We start from the raw sequence: 17,791 nt of genomic DNA on the forward strand, positions 1-17,791 counted from the left end.
TTACCTTCCCGCCAGAGCGGTACCTATTTATCTACTTGCACTTTGACATGCTTTGGAACTGCTAAGTGGGCAGGAGCTGGGACCGAGCAACGGGAGCTCACCCCGTCGCGGGGATTCGAACCGCCGACCTTCTGATCGGCAAGCCCTAGGCTCTGTGATTTAGACCACAGCGCCACCTGCGTCCAGTTGCTGTATGTAGGTTTTATTTTATTTGTTTTTTATCTTAAATTTCCAGGTTTTTTTTTTACTTTAGGTTTTTTTTGGGGGGGCCAAGAGAGTGGGGCCCCAAGCTATAGCTCAGGCATCTCTAAACTGCGGCCCTCCAGATGTTTTGGCCTACAACTCCCATGATCCCTAGCTAACAGGAAGCAATGGTCAAGGATGATGGGAAGTGTAGTCCAAAACATCTGGAGGGCCGAAGTTGGGGGATGCCTGCTATAGCTTGTTGAGCTTATACATAAACCCAGCACTGGAAGGAGCGGCCACCCCCTGCGCAAGCCGGCTATTTGGTTGGGTGGGAGCGCGCCTTGCAAAAGTCCCTTTAAATTGAAAAGAGAGAGAGAGAGAGAGAGGAAAGGTCCGCGCGCAGGCGCACCGGAGGCGGCGCCTCCAATCAGCTGGGCCCGGGTTCTGGCACTGGCATCGCGCTGCCAGGCTCGCCTGCCTCTTCCTCCGGGGCTGACAGGGCGATGGGGGGGCCGGAGTGAAGCAGCAGCCAAAGGGGCGGGCGGGAGGGGAGGAGGAGGAGGAGCGGCAGCAAGCAAGCAAGCAAGCCAGAGTCAGCCGCGGCGGCGGAGGAGAGGCGAGAGCGCAGGGGCCCCCCGCCGCAGCCGAGCAGAAGGAACCACTGCAGAGGAAAAAGGGGGAAGGAGGAAGGGGGGAAAAAAGGGAGGAGGAGGAGGAGGAGAAACAAACCTTTCAAAAAATAAAAGAAAAAGAAAGATCTAATCTGTCACATTCCAACATTTTCATGGAGATCACAACCCCCCTGCAAGGAGAGGAGCACCGGGGCTCAATTGACCTGAGACCCTCGCATCAAAATGGTACAGGATCCGATACTTCATTTCTCTCTCTTTCTGCTTCTCTCTCTCTCTCTCTTTCTGCCTTATTTCGTTATTATTTTGGGAGGGTCGAAACAGTTGCTCTCCTTTGCCAGGGCGTTGCAAACTTGCCTCGATCGCTGCAATTATTCTGTCTCTCTTTCTCCCCGCCCCCCCTCCCGGTTAGCATTTTTCTTACTTCTGTGTGTCCACATTGCAAAGCACAGATGTGCGTGCAAGCCAAGGTGGATCTGAAGGGGGTAGGGCTCTTTTATTATTATTATTTGCATGCATAATAATTATATATATATATATATCTCCCCTGCATATATAGGCTGTCTCCTTTTTTTGCAAGTAGGGGAGATGTGCAGAGATGCTGGAGAACATACAATAGCTGTCTTGTTGCATGCGAAGAGTTAAAATTCCTTCATAGCTGGGCCGACGCTGTGGCAATGGATCATCTCACCCCCAAACGCAATCGTTACAAGTTGACGGGGCTGCTTGCAGTCGTATAGCCATCGGAAGACTCCCCGGCTTGTTTTGCCTTTCTGGTGAACTCGGAATGACATTCGTGTTTAGATGCATTGTCTCTAGGAGCTTTCAGGCAAAGTGTGGGTTCCGGTGGGGTGAGAGGAAAAAGAGAGAGAGAGAGGAAAAAACCCCATCTGCTTGGAGGTATTGAATTGCAAGAGGGTCGCTATCGGATTTGTGACACGTTTCCTCTCTCAACCCCCCCTCCCCTTTTATCTATCAAGTCTGCTCAAGTTTGCGTTGGTTTTGAGGGGGATTCCGCCCCCTCCCCCATGCCACACTTCTCCCTTTCCTCCTTTTGCAGAAATGAAGGTGTGTTTCTGCAATGAAAAGGTCGGAGGCTTTGCACTTGCAATTGCGAGAAGGTGCCAGCTTAAAAGAGGGACGGCTGGAGCCTTATAACACACACACACACACACACACACACACACACACACACACACACACACACGGCTCACGGGCAGGGACAAGATCAGGAATATACATTTTATTGGAAGTGACACTACTATCTGGATGCTTGGGATGAGAGGCGCTGAAAGGGTTATTTAGCCATGAGAAGCCCTGGATTGCAAGAAAGGCCTACAGTTCTTCAGCAGTGCAGATCTTCCCAAGGTAGAAATCTTAACCATGGGTAGGATCCGGAACCAAAAAGTTGTATATGGATTTCTGGGTTTCGGTTGTGTGTGTGTGTAAATTCTACATCTGGTTTGCAAATAGGGGTGGTGGTGATGGGGTGTGTTTTTTTGGTGTGGAAAAGCTGTAATCCAAGACTCAGATCTTTCAGTCTTTGCATACTTTGGCCTGCATCGTAGAGCTTGTTTGTCACGCAAACGCTCCACAATTGCAGCACTGTCAAGCTGGCTGGCATGTGTGAACGGACCATCATCGCAGGGCAGGCTAAATTCTTAGGTCACCTGGTGTCACTCGGAATAACCTCCTTTGGCCAGTGGTTTAACCTCCTGAATTCAGCCATCTAAGGTGCTAAAGACACACCTTTTTCTACCCTGGCCTTGTGACTCTTGAGGTGTGTGTTTTCAGGACCTGTTCCCGTGACTGTGATTTGTTTTAGCTGTTCTTAATGCAGGGTTTCTAACTGTTCCGACCCGCCCTGGGATCTGCTGGTGAAGGAATAATGGGAATAGCAGTAATGGGTGGGATTTGGGTAGCTAGTCCTGTCAGCAGAAACTCACAGAAAGGCTTCTGTGTGAGTAGGGCTTCCACTCCCCCTATGCACCCCTGTAATTGACTTGGGGGTAAAGGTAAAGTCTCCTTCTTTGGAGGTCTTTAAGCAGAGGCTTGACAGGCATATGTCAAGAATGCTTTGATGGTGTTTCCTGCTTGGCAGGGGGTTGGACTGGATGGCCCTTGTGGTCTCTTCCAACTCTATGATTCTATGATTCTCATCAAGTTTACTTTCGATTGTAAGATGGATCCTCTGTATAGGAGGTGCAACAGTTTTGAGGGAAAACCAGCCTAAAGAAATAATATTTAAGACCCTCAATGGCCTGGGACCAAGATGCCTCGGGGGGAGTCCAGATGTAGTTGGACTCCAGCCAGGATGGCCAGGTACAATGAGAGTTATAGTCTAACGTCATCTTGGACTATAAAAAGAACCCCCACCTTGGAAAGACCACTAAGTCCTGAGTGTAAATTACTTATCTGCATCACTGATTTTCAGATCTGGGCCATGAGCAGCAGTCTGAAGTGAGCCAGGAACAAAGACCCATTGAAGAAGTCACTAGTCGGGTCCAAGGATCATAGAATCATGGTTTAGAATCATAGAATCATAGAGTTGGAAGAGACCACAAGGGCCATCCAGTCCAACCCCCTGCCAAGCAGGAAACACCATCAAAGCATTCTTGACATATGCCTGTCAAGCCTCTGCTTAAAGACCTCCAAAGAAGGAGACTCCACCACACTCCTTGGTAGCAAATTCCACTGCCGAACAGCTCTTACTGTCAGGAAGTTCTTCCTAATGTTTAGGTGGAATCATTTTTCTTGAAGTTTGAATCCATTGCTCCGTGTCCGCTTCTCTGGAGCAGCAGAAAACAATCTTTCTCCCTCCTCCATATGACATCCTTTCATATATTTGAACATGGCTATCATATCACCCCTTAACCTTCTCTTCTCCAGGCTAAACATACCCAGCTCCCTAAGCCGTTCCTCATAAGGCACCGTTTCCAGGCCTTTGACCATTTTGGTTGCCCTCCTCTGGACACGTTCCAGCTTGTCAGTATCCTTCTTGAACTGTGGTGCCCAGAACTGGACACAGTACTCCAGGTGAGGTCTGACCAGAGCAGAATACAGTGGTACTCTTACTTCCCTTGATCTAGATGCTATACTAAAGGAAGACCTTTTGGGCTCAAGCAAGGCTCAGTTCATACAATAAGCCCTCTTATCCTACTTCCTGTCTTGGAAGATCCGATGGCTAACCTGGGTGGCTAACCTGAAGGTCCTGAGAAGCTCCCTCTTGTTATTCAGTGGTTTGTCATATTGGGTAGTTGTCCACAAATCCTAGTAGCTCATGGCAAGTGTATATATATATATATGCATGTAAAAGTATAGCATATGGGGGAAGAGCCTCAGGGCTGAATCTGGTCCTCTGGGTTTCTCTGGCCTCTGGGCATGTCCACACACCATGTTGTTTGCCCTCCTTGAGTGCTTTGGCCTGGCTGGGATGTGTCCTTAAACTGTGATCATAGTTCTACCTTGCTGGTATTTTATTTATTTGTTGTTGTTGGGTTTTTTTTGTGGGGTGCGGTTGCTTCTTGGCTAGCCAAATAGAGGGGTATTTTTGGCCCTGGCAAAAAGGCTTCCCTCTTTGGGTTTTTCCTTTTTCTTTCAGTATGTCGATGTCAAAAGGTGCCAAATGTGTTTGTCCATTCAGAGCGAGAGTCAAGCATTGCAGGAACATAGTGCCAAGTCTCCCGTTTTTCACGGGAAACCCCCGTATTTTGTTACCATTTCCCGCTGTTATCCCGAATTGATTATATCCCGTAAATATCCCGTAAAGCTCCTGCCGGCGGCCATGTCCCGGCTCCCAGCTTTCTGCGCATGTCTGGACATGCGCAGAAGCGATTTCTGGTGCCCAGACATGCAGACACGGGCAGCCTGGCACTGGAAGTCACTTCTACGCATGTCTGGACATGCGTAGAAACGACTTCCGGTGCCGCGCCGCCGCGGATCCCGGATTTTTCAATCCGGGAGTTGCAGGGTATGTGCAGGAAATATGTCTGTCCATCAGGCTGGCTCTGTTTCGTATCCCCCGCCCCACTTCTTTGGCCTTCTTTTCCAGGTCAGTTCTGATTGGTTGCCTTTTATCATGATGTCATCCTGTCCACTAAGTGATCCCTGATTGGCTAGGAGCACTGTCTCGAGGAGGAAGGCCATCCCACATTTTAAAAGCTGCTGAACCCCTGGCAGGTCAAAGAAAGAGCAGGCAGCAAATGAGGGATTTGGGGGAGCATTTCTTGAATGTGTCTCCCCCCAAAAAATCTCAAAGGGCTCCAAATGAGTGAACATGGTCCTGTATACCTGAAGGAGCATCTCCACCCCAATCGTTCTGCCCGGACACTGAGGTCCAGTGCCGAGGGCCTTCTGGCGGTTTCCTTGCTGCGAGAAGCCAAGTTACAGGGAACCAGGCAGAGGGCCTTTTCGGTAGTGGCCCTCCCACCAGATGTCAAAGAGAAAAACAACTACCAGACTTTTAGAAGACATCTGAAGGCAGCCCTGTTTAGGGAAGCTTTTAATGTTTACCAGACCATTGCATTTTAATATTTTGCTGGAAGCTGCCCAGAGTGGCTGGGGAAACCCAGCCAAATGGGTGGGGTATAAAATAAAATTATTATTATTATTATTATTATTATTATTATTATTATTATTATTATTCCTACTAAAAATGCCAACTAAAAGCATTTGGTGAACATCAAACAATTACTTGCTTCATTGTAGGCGCCAGCTATAACCAGCAGAGCATTTATGCTGAATCTCACATTTAATTTTAGCAGTAAAGGAGTTCTGTACTCTGTGGAACAAGGCATTCAGCTATGGCTGCCCTCTTCCTTTTACTTGGGAGATAGAGAAAATGTGTTTGTTCTGCTTAGCAATCACGTAATGCTCAAAGCAGTGCCCAGACATGATCTAGTAATCTTTGCACCTGCCCTGTTAGGTTAGTATTGTCCCTATATTGCAGGGGAGGGGACTTCCTCGATTCACAACCCCTTCTTTCCCATGCCACCCCCCACCCCCAGATCTATTTTTTACAGGCTTGGGCAAAGTGCGCATACTACCTGTCACAGGGGCGCTGGCGGCTACTCTAGAGTAAAGACTCTCCGACACGCTGCCTTTTCATGCTTTTATTATGTGCAGACTATTTACAGTGCAGAAGCTGTACAACGTACATGTTCTCAGTCTGGGTCAGTACCCCGGAATGGTGATTCCCGCGTCTTTTTCCAACAAAGTAGTCTGGGAATCCCCAATCTCCGCCCCCGTTTCTTCTTGCGCAGCTCCGGAACTGGAGGGAGGGGTCTCCTAGCCGTGTTTTCCTTCCTCCCCTTTTCCCTCTCCCTTCCTTCCTCTCCCTGTCAGAGCCCTGCCCTCTACTTCCTGCTTCCCCGCTTGACTCATCCCCTTCCCCGCTCCCGCTTGTGCTCGGGGAAGAACTGGTTGTCAAGATGGGAGGGGGTAGTCTATAGCTCCTGTCCCTCACACTACCCTTTGCGGCTCTTGCTAGGACTGGAGGACACAAGGCCGTGGGCAGAAGTGGCAAGGGGAGTTCCAGTAGAGCCATTGTGGGTGCAAGAGGACATCAAGGGAGGATGGCGGCTGCCTGCATGGTAGAGACAGTGTGGCCTAGTGGCGAGAGCATTGCACTAAGATCTGAGAGACCAGGGTTTGAACCTCTACTGGGCCACGATGCTTACTGCCTCTCAGCCTAAGCTGCCGTAAATAAACAGCCTGTGTGTTTGCAATTGTGCCACCACATGGAGACCAGCTATGCCAGCGTTTCTCAACCGCTGTTCCGCGGCACACTAGTGTGCCGCGAGACGCTGGCTGGTGTGCCGCGACTTGCGGCGATGAGAAGGGCGATTTGCATTGTCACGTGCCTGGCGGCTGCCAATAAGCGCCGCTGACCCGCCGGAAAGCAATATTTCTCCACCTCTTTCCCAAAGCTCAGTGCAAACGACTGGAGGGTGGTTTTAGACAAACTTAAAGAAGCTGGCTGGATGAGCTCAACCTGAAACTTGCTGAGCAAAGGATTGTGCTGGCAGAGAAATCAGCGGCTTGTGAAGCCTTATTACAGGAGATTGCAACCAACACAGCAATTGGCAAGTGTTTCTTATGCAACAAGTTATAGAGGCGTCAGGTTCTGTGGTGCAGAGGTGCATTTAGGAAGACTGTGTGTGTGTGTGTGTGTGTTGCTGTACAGCCGCTGCTTTGATGGCGAGCCAAAAAGAGTTGTTGCGCTTCTGCATATTCCACCCCATCCCCAATCAAGTGACAGCTTTGTGTTTGCACTGGGATGTTCTCTTCCCAAGGCAAGCAAGCGAAAGTGCAGGATTCTGTGTTCTTCAAGGTCCCCGGGTGGGTGAGTGCCTGGTGGCGGTTGGAAGATGGATGGCGGCTAACAGATTGAGGTTGAATCCTGGCAAGACAGAAGTATTGTTTGTGGGGGACAGGAGGCGGGCAGGTGTGGAGGACTCCCTGGTCCTGAATGAAGTAACTGTGCCCCTGAAGGACCAGGTGTGCAGCCTGGGAGTCATTTTGGACTCACAGCTGTCCATGGAGGTGCTGGTCAATTCTGTGTCCAGGGCAGCTGTCTATCAGCTCCATCTGGTACGCAGGCTGAGACCCTACCTGCCTGCGGACTGTCTCGCCAGAGTAGTGCATGCTCTAGTTATCTCCCGCTTGGATTACTGCAATGTGGTCTACGTGGGGCTACCTTTGAAGGTGACCCGGAAACTGCAATTAATCCAGAATGCGGCAGCTAGACTGGTCACTGGGAGCAGCCGCCGAGACCACATAACACCGGTCTTGAAAGATCTACATTGGCTCCCAGTACATTTCTGAGCACAGTTCAAAGTGTTGGTGCTGACCTTGAAAGCCCTAAACGGCCTCGGTCCAGTATACCTGAAGGAGCGTCTCCACCCCCATCGTTCTGCCCGGACACTGAGGTCCAGTGCCGAGGGCCTTCTGGCGGTTCCCTCACTGCGAGAAGCCAAGTTACAGGGAACCAGGCAGAGGGCCTTCTCAGTAGTGGCACCCACCCTATGGAACGCCCTCCCACCAGAGGTCAAAGAGAACAACAATTGCCAGACCTTTAGAAGGCATCTCAAGGCAGCCCTGTTTAGGGAAGCTTTTAATGTTTGATGGATTTCTGTATTTTGTTGGAAGCCGCCCAGAGTGGCTGGGGGAACCCGGCTAGATGGGCGGGGTATAAATAATAAATTATTATTATTATTATTATTTGCTCAGGAAATATATATTTTTTGCATTTGGCCGTGTGAACCATCTATTAACTATCTATAGGAGCATCAATAGGAGTATAGCATCTAGATCTAGGGAAGTAATAGTACCACTGTATTCTGCTCTGGTCAGACCTCACCTGGAGTACTGTGTCCAGTTCTGGGCACCACAGTTCAAGAAGGATACTGACAAGCTGGAACGTGTCCAGAAGAGGGCAACCAAAATGGTCAAAGGCCTGGAAACGATGCCTTATGAGGAATGGCTTAGGGAGCTGGGTATGTTTAGCCTGGAGAAGAGAAGGTTGAGGGGTGATATGATAGCCATGTTCAAATATATGAAAGGATGTCATACGGAGGAGGGAGAAAGATTGTTTTCTGCTGCTCCAGAGAAGCAGACACGGAGCAATGGATTAAAACTTCAAGAAAGAAGATTCCACCTAAACATTAGGAAGAACTTCCTGACAGTAAGAGCTGTTCGGCAGTGGAATTTGCTACCAAGGAGTGGGGTGGAGTCTCCTTCTTTGGAGGTCTTTAAGCAGAGGCTTGACAGGCATATGTCAAGAATGCTTTGATGGTGTTTCCTGCTTGGCAGGGGGTTGGACTGGATGGCCCTTGTGGTCTCTTCCAACTCTATGATTCTATGATTCTAACCTGGTGGCTTAGAAACAGGTCTGTTACTTCATCCGCTGGCCTTCATGGTCGCATCTTGGAAGCTGCGTGCGCACACAGACACACACACATCCCTACTGAGGTCCCAGCTGCTGCTGGTGGAGTAGTAGAAATGGCCCCCTTCTTCCAGAGCAGCAGTCGCAGTGGAGACCTCTTTTCAGGCTAAAGAAAAAGAAGAGAAGCTTTGCAGTGCCTCTGGACTGGCGTCTTTTGCAACTGTTCCTTCCAGCCTCCAGCGCAGGCCTCGCATTCCAAGCATAACCCTGGCACTCGCATCAAGCCGGTGGGAGTCTTTGGCGTTTGCCAAGCCTGCAAGGCTGGGCCCCGCGAGGCTAACATGCTTTTCAGGGCAAACCGTGGGATTAACGGCACTTGGAGAATGCGAGCGGGCCTTTCTCCTGCGGTTCTGCCTGCGTGTGCGTGGCGACAAGCAAAAACCCTGTTATGTAAAAAGGGAATTTATTTTTTAATTTTTTTAAAAAATAATCTGGGCTCTCTAGGAAAGCTGTTCCGGATGGCGGAACCCTGATCCACCGATCTCACAAGGCCCTCCTCGCTCTCTGCTTCTCTCTCTCCCCTTCTCTCCTGCTCTTTTAATAAAAGTGTGCCATTATGCGATTGCCAGAGACGTGGCATTGTGCCCTTAATAACGCAGCTAGTAATTTGAGCACTTTTCTGGAAATGGCAGTCAAGTGCCAGGCTTTTGAAGGAAGGGAGGGCAATAATCGTTTAGCTCGAATTAGCACGCCGCTGAGCTCGGGAGCGCGAGAGATTGCCGCTGCCAGGGGTGGGCCGAGGAGAGCCCAAAGCAGAGTCGCCCTGCAAAGGAACATGGGGAGGGAGTCCTTGGTTCAGAAAGCGGGCTTCCTCAAATTGATTTGCTGGAGCAGTGGCTTCTTCCTGGAGAGAGCAAAAGGCAAGCAGGAAGGGAGACCTAAACTACTCTGGTTCCTTTTGACTGGATCCTTATAAGTTTTGGACTCTTAACTTTGGCTGCATACACACTTTAAAAACCCGTTCCCCGCCTCCCCCTGAATCCTGGAAGGCTCAGGTGGCCCGGAGTGCCTTCCATCAGCTTTGGCTGGTGGCCCAGGTGCATCCTTATCTGGACAGGGACAGCCTAACTACCGTTGTCTATGCTCTGGTAAACTCCAGGTTAGATAATTGCAATGCGTTATACGTAGGGCTGCCTCCGAAGATGGCTCGGAAACTTCACCTAGTGCAGAAATCAGCAGCTACGCTTACCAGGGCAAGATGGTTTGAGCATAGAATCGTAGAGTTGGAAGAGACCACAAGGGCCATCCAGTCCAACCCCCTGCCAAGCAGGAAACACCATCAAAGCATTCTTGACATATGCCTGTCAAGCCTCTGCTTAAAGACCCCCAAAGAAGGAGACTCCACCACAATCCTTCGTAGCAAATTCCACTGCCGAACAGCTCTTACTGTCAGGAAGTTCTTCCTAATGTTTAGGTGGAATCTTCTTTCTTGTAGCTTGAATCCATTGCTCCGTGTCCGCTTCTCTGGAGCAGTAGAAAACAACGTTTTCTTCCTCCTCTATATGACATCCTTTAATATATTTGGACTCTAAAAAGAACCCCCACCTTGGAAAGACCACTAAGTCCTGAGTGTAAATTACTTATCCGCATCGCTGATTTTCAGATCTGGGCCATGAGCAGCAGTCTGAGGTGAGCCAGGAACAAAGACCCATTGAAGAAGTCACTAGTCGGGTCCAAGGATCATAGAATCATAGAGTTGGAAGAGACCACAAGGGCCATCCAGTCCAACCCCCTGCTAAGCAGGAAACACCATCAAAGCATTCTTGACATATGCCTGTCCAGCCTCTGCTTAAAGACCTCCAAAGAAGGAGACTCCACCACACTCCTTGGCAGCAAATTCCACTGCCGAACAGCTCTTACTGTCAGGAAGTTCATATTGCACTGATCCTGGTCCGACTGCATTGGCTACCAATTAGTTTCCGGGCTCAATTCAAAGTCCTGGTTTTGACTTTTAAAGCCTTAAACGACCCAGAATCGCAATACCTCAAGAACCGCCTCTTTCCATATGAACCTACCTGGTTCATCCTCTGAGGTCCTTCTTCATTTGCCTCCTCCACGAGAGGTCCGGAGGGCAGCAACGCAAGAACGGGCCTTTTTTTGCAGTGGCTCCCCATTTGTGGAATGCTCTCCCCGGAAAAGTTCGCCTGGCGCCCTCATTATACACCTTTAGGTGCCAGGCAAAAATGTTCCTTTCCAACCGGGCCTTTGGCTGATTGACATCCGATGCCCTTTTAAATGTATTGTGGAAGGAGGGGTTTATTGGGTTCAGTGGACCCTTCAGATACGAACTTAATTCGTTCCGGGGTCCTTATATACCCCGAAAAGTCTGCAACATGAAGTGCCGCTTCTGTGCACACGCACAGCACGCAGAGCACTTCTGTGAATGCGCAAAGCTCATAGAGCCTTTCTGCGCATGCGCGCGCGGCAAAACCCGGAAGTATACACTTCCGGGTTTGTCGCGCTCGCAACCTGAAAGTTACGTTACCCAAAAGTAACATAACCCGAGGGTCCACTGTATTGTGGAAGGAGGGGGTAATAATAATAATAATAATAATAATAATAATAATAATAATAATAATACTGGAGTCATATTGTGATCTTTCAAGACAGAGTGGGGATTTGAAACCCAATGTCCCATGTCTAGTTCTTTCCTTCAGTCGCTAAATCACACTGACTCTCAAGGGAAATGTACTCTGTGCAAGCTCAGAGGCATGGCTTCAATAAAAAAATGAGCTAAGCCACTAAGGAACTCTGCCCCCATGGTGGTGGAACTTTTGAAACCCAAAGGTGGCAACTCTTATTTGTAGGTTCTTGGTTCCCCAGCTGACTTCTCCGATGAGAAAAAACAGGAGTTTGGGCTGTGCTGTGAGTGAGCTGATAAGGTTTTGTTTGAAAGATCCCGGCTTGTCATACCATACATCTGCGGCAACAGGATACAAGGCAAACCCTCTTTCCCTGTGAACTCAATGTGTCAAAACATTAGGCGTTCTTCAAATGTTTTTCACTGAATGCTTCGCTGCGATTTCCCCCACAGTTCTGAAAGATGAAGGCTCTTGTCACTTCTCCGTTTGCTTGTCTGCGTGGAAAAAGAAAATGCAGTGGGGTTTTTTGTTTGTTTTGTTTTTGCAGTTCTTTCCCCTGTTAGTTGTCATCGCTCTCTTCTAATCTAGACCACATTTACAAGTACAGTGGTGCGAAAAAATCGCCCTGCGAATTGCGGTTTCCCATAGGAAGGCATTGAAATTTCTTTTTTTGCCCATAGGAACACATTAATTAAATTTCAATGCATTCCTATGGGAAACCGCGATTCGCAAGACGGATTTTTCGCAAAACGAATTCGTCTTGTGAGTCACCATCAGATCGTAAGACGCATTCGTCTTGCGAAAAATTCGTCTTGCAGGGCATTCGTCTTGCGAGGTACACCTAATAAATCTAGACCACATTTACAAGTACAAGTCACCTAATAAAGGGGGTCCCTGAGGAGCTTCATCCTTGTATATACTGCCTCCTCCTTCAGCTTAGGAGCCACAGTTCTGGGCAACCTGGTTTCCAGGCATGTCCGAATGGGCAAACCACGCTTTGCCCTTGCCTACCATTTTGCAGTGTGCGGTTGCATCCTACTTCAAAATAGCGGAAGCACCTAGAGGAGGGGGGTGGGGCGGACAGCCTCCTTGGGGCTGGTTTATGTAACACTAAACCATGGTTTGCAATTGTGTCTCGCTTGGCTTCGTTTCCGCCTCCCGGGAATGTGTCCTTGAATTCTGGCGTCGCCTCTTGTCAGTGAGGGGTGTAGCCTGAGGAGGGTTATGAGGGCCAGGCAGAGGGTCCTGAGGGCCACATTTGGCCCCTGGCCCTGAGTTTCCCCATCTCTGGTTCACAGCTACCTATTACGTAGAGAAGGCGGTTGCAATCTGAGGCCGTTTTTTTGGCGGCTACCTCCTTTTCTCCCTCCTGTCTGGTTCTATCCTCCATCCTTTTTCACTCCTGCCATGCCCCCCTTTTAGAAAGAAAAGAAGTCTGTCCGTCCCCCAAGCACTTTGCACATAGTGAACTTGCTATAACCCCTCATGCATCTCCCCCTCGTAAAACCCTGTTGACGGAGACGGGATGAGGCCAGCCAGCCTGCCCGCCTCAAAATCTCTTCTTGTTGACCTTCACTCGGCCTCGCTGAAGAGCCTGGACCACAGCCGACCCTGGATAAGCAAGGCTGGCTGCTCTCCCTCGCAGGCCCCTCCAAGGCCTCTGGGCTTTGGGGGAACGCCAAGAGGAGAGCTGCAGGCCTCCAGTGTCTTCCTTTCAGAGCTGGTGGGCCGCAGAAAGGGAGAGTTTTGCAGAGTGCATAAAAGCTAGGTGCCCTCGGAAGGGTTGTGGCACCTTAGGTCCCCTTTTAAAGGAGAGCCTTCTGCCTTTGCTGGGTCAGTTCCTGCAATACGTTGGGAGGAAGACGGGCAGCCTGCGTAGCGCTGTTGGGTGGGTGGGTTGGTTCGTGGCAGCCCAACATGTCCGTTTCTGCTGCTCATTTTTGCAATCCAATGTTCAGTTCTCCACATTTCCACATCACACACACACTACACACACAAACTGGTGTGTGTGTGTGTGTGTGTACAGTGGTGCCTCGCAAGACGAATTTAATTCGTTCTGTGAGTCAATTCGTTTTGTGAAAAATTCATCTTGCGAATCGCGGTTTCGCATAGGAATGCATTGAAATTTCTCCCCCCCCATAGGAACCCATTAATTAAATTTCAATGCATTCCTATGGGAAACCGTGATTCGCCAGATGAATTTTTCACAAAACGAATTCGTCTTGCCAGTCACCATCAGATCGCAAGACACATTCGTCTTGCGAAAAATTCGGCATTCGTCTTGCGAGGTACCACTGTGTATATATATTGTTGTTGTTTAGTAGTCGTTTAGTCGTGTCCGACTCTTCGTGACCCCATGGACCATAGCATGCCAGGCACTCCTGTCTTCCACTGCCTCCTGCAGTTTGGTCAAATTCATGTTTGTAGCTTCGTGTGTGTGCGTGTGTGCGTGTGTGCGTGTGTGTGTATGAAGGTAAAGGGACCCCTGACCATTAGGTCCAGTTGTGACGAACTCTGGGGTTGCAGTGCTCATCTCGCATTATTGGCCGAGGGAGCCGGCGTATAGCTTCCAGGTCATGTGGCCAGCATGACTAAGCCGCTTCTGGAGAACCAGAGCAGCACACGGAAACACCATATACCTTCCCGCTGTAGTGGTACCTATTTATCTACTTGCACTTTGACGTGCTTTTGAATTGCTAGGTTGGCAGGAGCTGGGGCCGAGCAACGGGAGCTCACCCCGTCGCGGGGATTCGAACCGCCGACCTTCTGATCGGCAAGCCCTAGGCCAGGCATCCCCAAACTTCGGCCCTCCAGATGTTTTGGACTACAATTCCCATCTTCCCTGACCACTGGTCCTGTTAGCTAGGGATCATGGGAGTTGTAGGCCAAAACATCTGGAGGGCCACAGTTTGGGGGTGCCTCCCCTAGGCTCTGTGGTTTAGACCGCAGCGCCACCCGCGTCCCTCATATATACGCCTCACCAAAAGCGGTCAGCATTTTAGTGCGGAATTCTCCTAGCATATACACGCCGGTCTGCCATTTGGCATAACGAACAATTTATTTTCTCCTCAAAGCAATTTCCCTTAATATGATCGTTTTTGGTAGGCTCTTTTCAACCCGATCAGATGAGCGGGGTACAATTTTTTTGTGTGTGCGTGTGTGTTTTTGTTCACGTCTTGTGACATTCAGAGAAGTACGAGTTTTGAAGGATGGCTGTGTCTTCCCTCGCTTAATGTTTCAGAAAGGGCAGTTTTAGGAGGTTCAGCTTTCAAACTGAATTTCCACCCATCTCCATCGGTGGGTTATGAGAATGGGCTGCGAAGTCGAAACTGTGCTTTTAGATTTGGGTGTCGCTGCGGACAGAGCAGCCAGCAATGGTGCATTCTGGGCTTTCAGATTTCAGCAGCGCCCTGTGCGTTCGTCCCCATAATGATTAGGAAGTTGCATTATTTGGAGCTATGTATTCTGAGTGAGAGATTTTACTTTCTTGGGCTCCTTGATCACTGCAGATGGTGACAGCAGTCACGAAATTAAAAGACGCCTGCTTCTTGGGAGAAAAGCAATGACAAACCTAGACAGCATCTTAAAAAGCAGAGACATCACCTTGCCGACAAAGGTCCGTATAGTTAAAGCTATGGTTTTCCCAGTAGTGATGTATGGAAGTGAGAGCTGGACCATAAAGAAGGCTGATCGCCGAAGAATTGATGCTTTTGAATTATGGTGCTGGAGGAGACTCTTGAGAGTCCCATGAACTGCAAGAAGATCAAACCTATCCATTCTGAAGGAAATCAGCCCTGAGTGCTCACTGGAAGGACAGATCCTGAAGCTGAGGCTCCAATACTTTGGCCACCTCATGAGAAGAGAAGACTCCCTGGAAAAGACCCTGATGTTGGGAAAGATGGAGGGCACAAGGAGAAGGGGACGACAGAGGACGAGATGGTTGGACAGTGTTCTCGAAGCTACGAAGATGAGTTTGACCAAACTGTGGGAGGCAGTGGAAGACAGGAGTGCCTGGCGTGCTATGGTCCATGGGGTCACGAAGAGTCGGACATGACTAAACGACTAAACAAACAAATTCTGAGATCTCACTGGCATCCAGCGCGGAACTCTGCTTCATGAGAATCTCAGCTTGTGCCTTTTAAAAATGAGTCTGGTTCTCATGGCCAGAGTGCCCGCCAGCAGTACTGCCTGGAGGAATCTTAGAAGTTTGCGTGTATGTGTGACTACTAGATTTCCAGGGATCGGGTTGAGAGAGATTTCACTGCCCTCCAAAGTTCTCTCTCGTTCTCTGAACCTTGAAAAACAATGTGTAATCGGCACATTTTTAGCCGACTTGCTTAATTTGCATCATGTATACAGACACATCAGCTTTATTTTTATTTTTTCCCTGTTGTTAAATTTAAGCTACCTTCTCCTACAGAAGTAATCTCCCCAAATAACTGGTTTGCTCAGCGTGAGCAAGGATCAAAGCCTGATTGCTGGCGATGGTTCAAATACCCATGCTTTTAATTTATTCGAGCAAAATAAAGCAACAAATTCCTGAACAGTTACCACAGATAATCTCTCCCCCCAAAAAAACAGCAGCAAAAACAACCACAGGTTGCTATGCTATGACTTCTTTCTTGTTAACTTTATAACGGCAGATGGTTTGAAATAGCCCAAACTGCCTTTATGAATAAGAGGTGATATGTAATAGCTAGGTCTGTGCTGTTGATTATGGGGATATTATTATTATTATTATTATTATTATTATTATTATTATTATTTATACCCCGCCCATCTGGCTGGGTTTCCCCAGCCACTCTGGGCAGCTTCCAACAGAAATATTAGAATACACTAATTTCTTAAAGATTAAAAGCTTCCCTAAACAGGGCTGCCTTCAGATGTCCTCTAAAAGTCTGGTACTGTAGTTATTTTTCTTTTTGACATCTGCTGGGAGGGCGTTCCACAGGGCGGGTGCCACTACCGAGAAGGCCCTCTGCCTGGTTCCCTGTAACTTGGCTTCTCGCAGCGAGGGAACCGCCAGAAGGCCCTCGGTACTGGACCTCAGTGTCTGGGCAGAGAGATGGAGGTGGAAGACGCTCCTTCAGGTATACTGGACCGAGGCCGTTTAGGGCTTTAAAGGTCAGCACCAACACTTTTCACTGCTCTCCCCTAGACACACCATAACATTACCTCTCCGTTTTTATTTTTGCATTTTGCATCGCATCTTTTAGTTTGCAAGAAACGGACCCGTTTGCCGTGACACGAATAAGCTGCCGTAAGCCTTGAATACTGTATGTACAAAGCCATGAACAACTGGAGTCCAGGGTGCCTTAAGTCCTTATGTTCCAAGCTCAATCATTGATATCATCCGAAGAAGCACTGTTAGTTGTTCCCCATGTTACAGAAGCCCTATTGTCTTCCGCTAAAAGTAAGGCATTTGGTGTCGCCGGTTCCATGCTGTGGAACTCTCTTCCAGCAGCAGAGTTGCAGCGAGCACCCTCGCTTTTGACTTTCCAGCATCTCTTGAAAAAAAATGTTTTTGTGCTGACAGACCCTAACTGTTTTTTGTTTAATGTCCCTTGAGTAGCCTGTCATTTTAATGACTGTTCTGTGCTGATTTTAATGCGATTTTTCTGTTTGGTTTTCGAATCGTTGTACGCCACTCTGATATAAACGAGTAAGTTGGCAGAAATGAGAAACACAATGCCAATAAAAAGGGGAGTGCAGCATCAGCTAAAAAACAAACCAGAGATAAAGCAGGCTTCCTCAACCTCGGCCCTCCCGGTGTTTTTGGCCTCCAAATCCCATGATCCCTAGCCAGCAGGACTAGTGGTCAGGGATGATGGGAACTGTAGTCTCAAAACATCTGGAGGTGCCGAGGGTGAGGAAGCCTGAGATAAAACAACAACCCTACAATTCAGCAGGATTGAGACAGGAAGCCAAGTCGACCTCATGCTACATCATGATGATGATGATGATGATGATGATGATGATGAAAAGCCTGGGCAGATGGTAAAAAGGCCTTCATTATTTGGATACCTGATCATGCAAGGCAGACAGTGTACGAATGGCAAGGGTCCGCTTTGCAGCAGTCCAACTACAGCTCCCATCCACCCCAGCGAGCATAGTCAGCGGCCAGGGATGATGGGAGTTGTAGTTCAGCAACATCTGGAGGGCTAGAGGTTGCCCACACCTGGTCTACACTTAACTGGCAGTGGCTCTCTTGGGTTTCAGAGAGTGGGGCATTGTCCGAGCTACATAGAGACGCCTGGACTTGAACCTGGGAGCTTCCCCGTGCAAATCAGATGCTCTGCCACTGAGCTATGACCCCCCCCCACTAATTTATATTTTTGTGGATTTCTCATTAGAACAGTCAGTTTCACTGGTTCCAGCTGTTGATAATAGTTTTATTATTCGTACCTCACCCATTTGACTGGGTTGCCCCAGTCAATCTGGGCGGCTCC

At 48.9% G+C, this 17,791-nt stretch overlaps 1 protein-coding gene across 2 annotated transcripts in view; it reads left to right on the plus strand.

The window, feature by feature from the left end:
• Positions 1-775: 775 nt before the first annotated feature.
• Positions 776-17,791, plus strand: part of ZBTB47 (zinc finger and BTB domain containing 47) — a 36,753-nt gene continuing 19,737 nt past the window's right edge. For both annotated transcript variants that reach the window (XM_060280947.2, XM_035129966.3), the window contains exon 1: positions 776-1,043. In XM_060280947.2, coding sequence (XP_060136930.1) covers positions 1,041-1,043 — 3 coding nt within the window. In that variant the 5' untranslated portion in view covers positions 776-1,040. The remainder of the gene's footprint in view (positions 1,044-17,791) is intronic.

This window comes from Zootoca vivipara, chromosome 11 (genome assembly GCF_965207765.1).
Source record: "Zootoca vivipara chromosome 11, rZooViv2.hap1.1, whole genome shotgun sequence".
Taxonomy (NCBI): domain Eukaryota; kingdom Metazoa; phylum Chordata; class Lepidosauria; order Squamata; family Lacertidae; genus Zootoca; species Zootoca vivipara.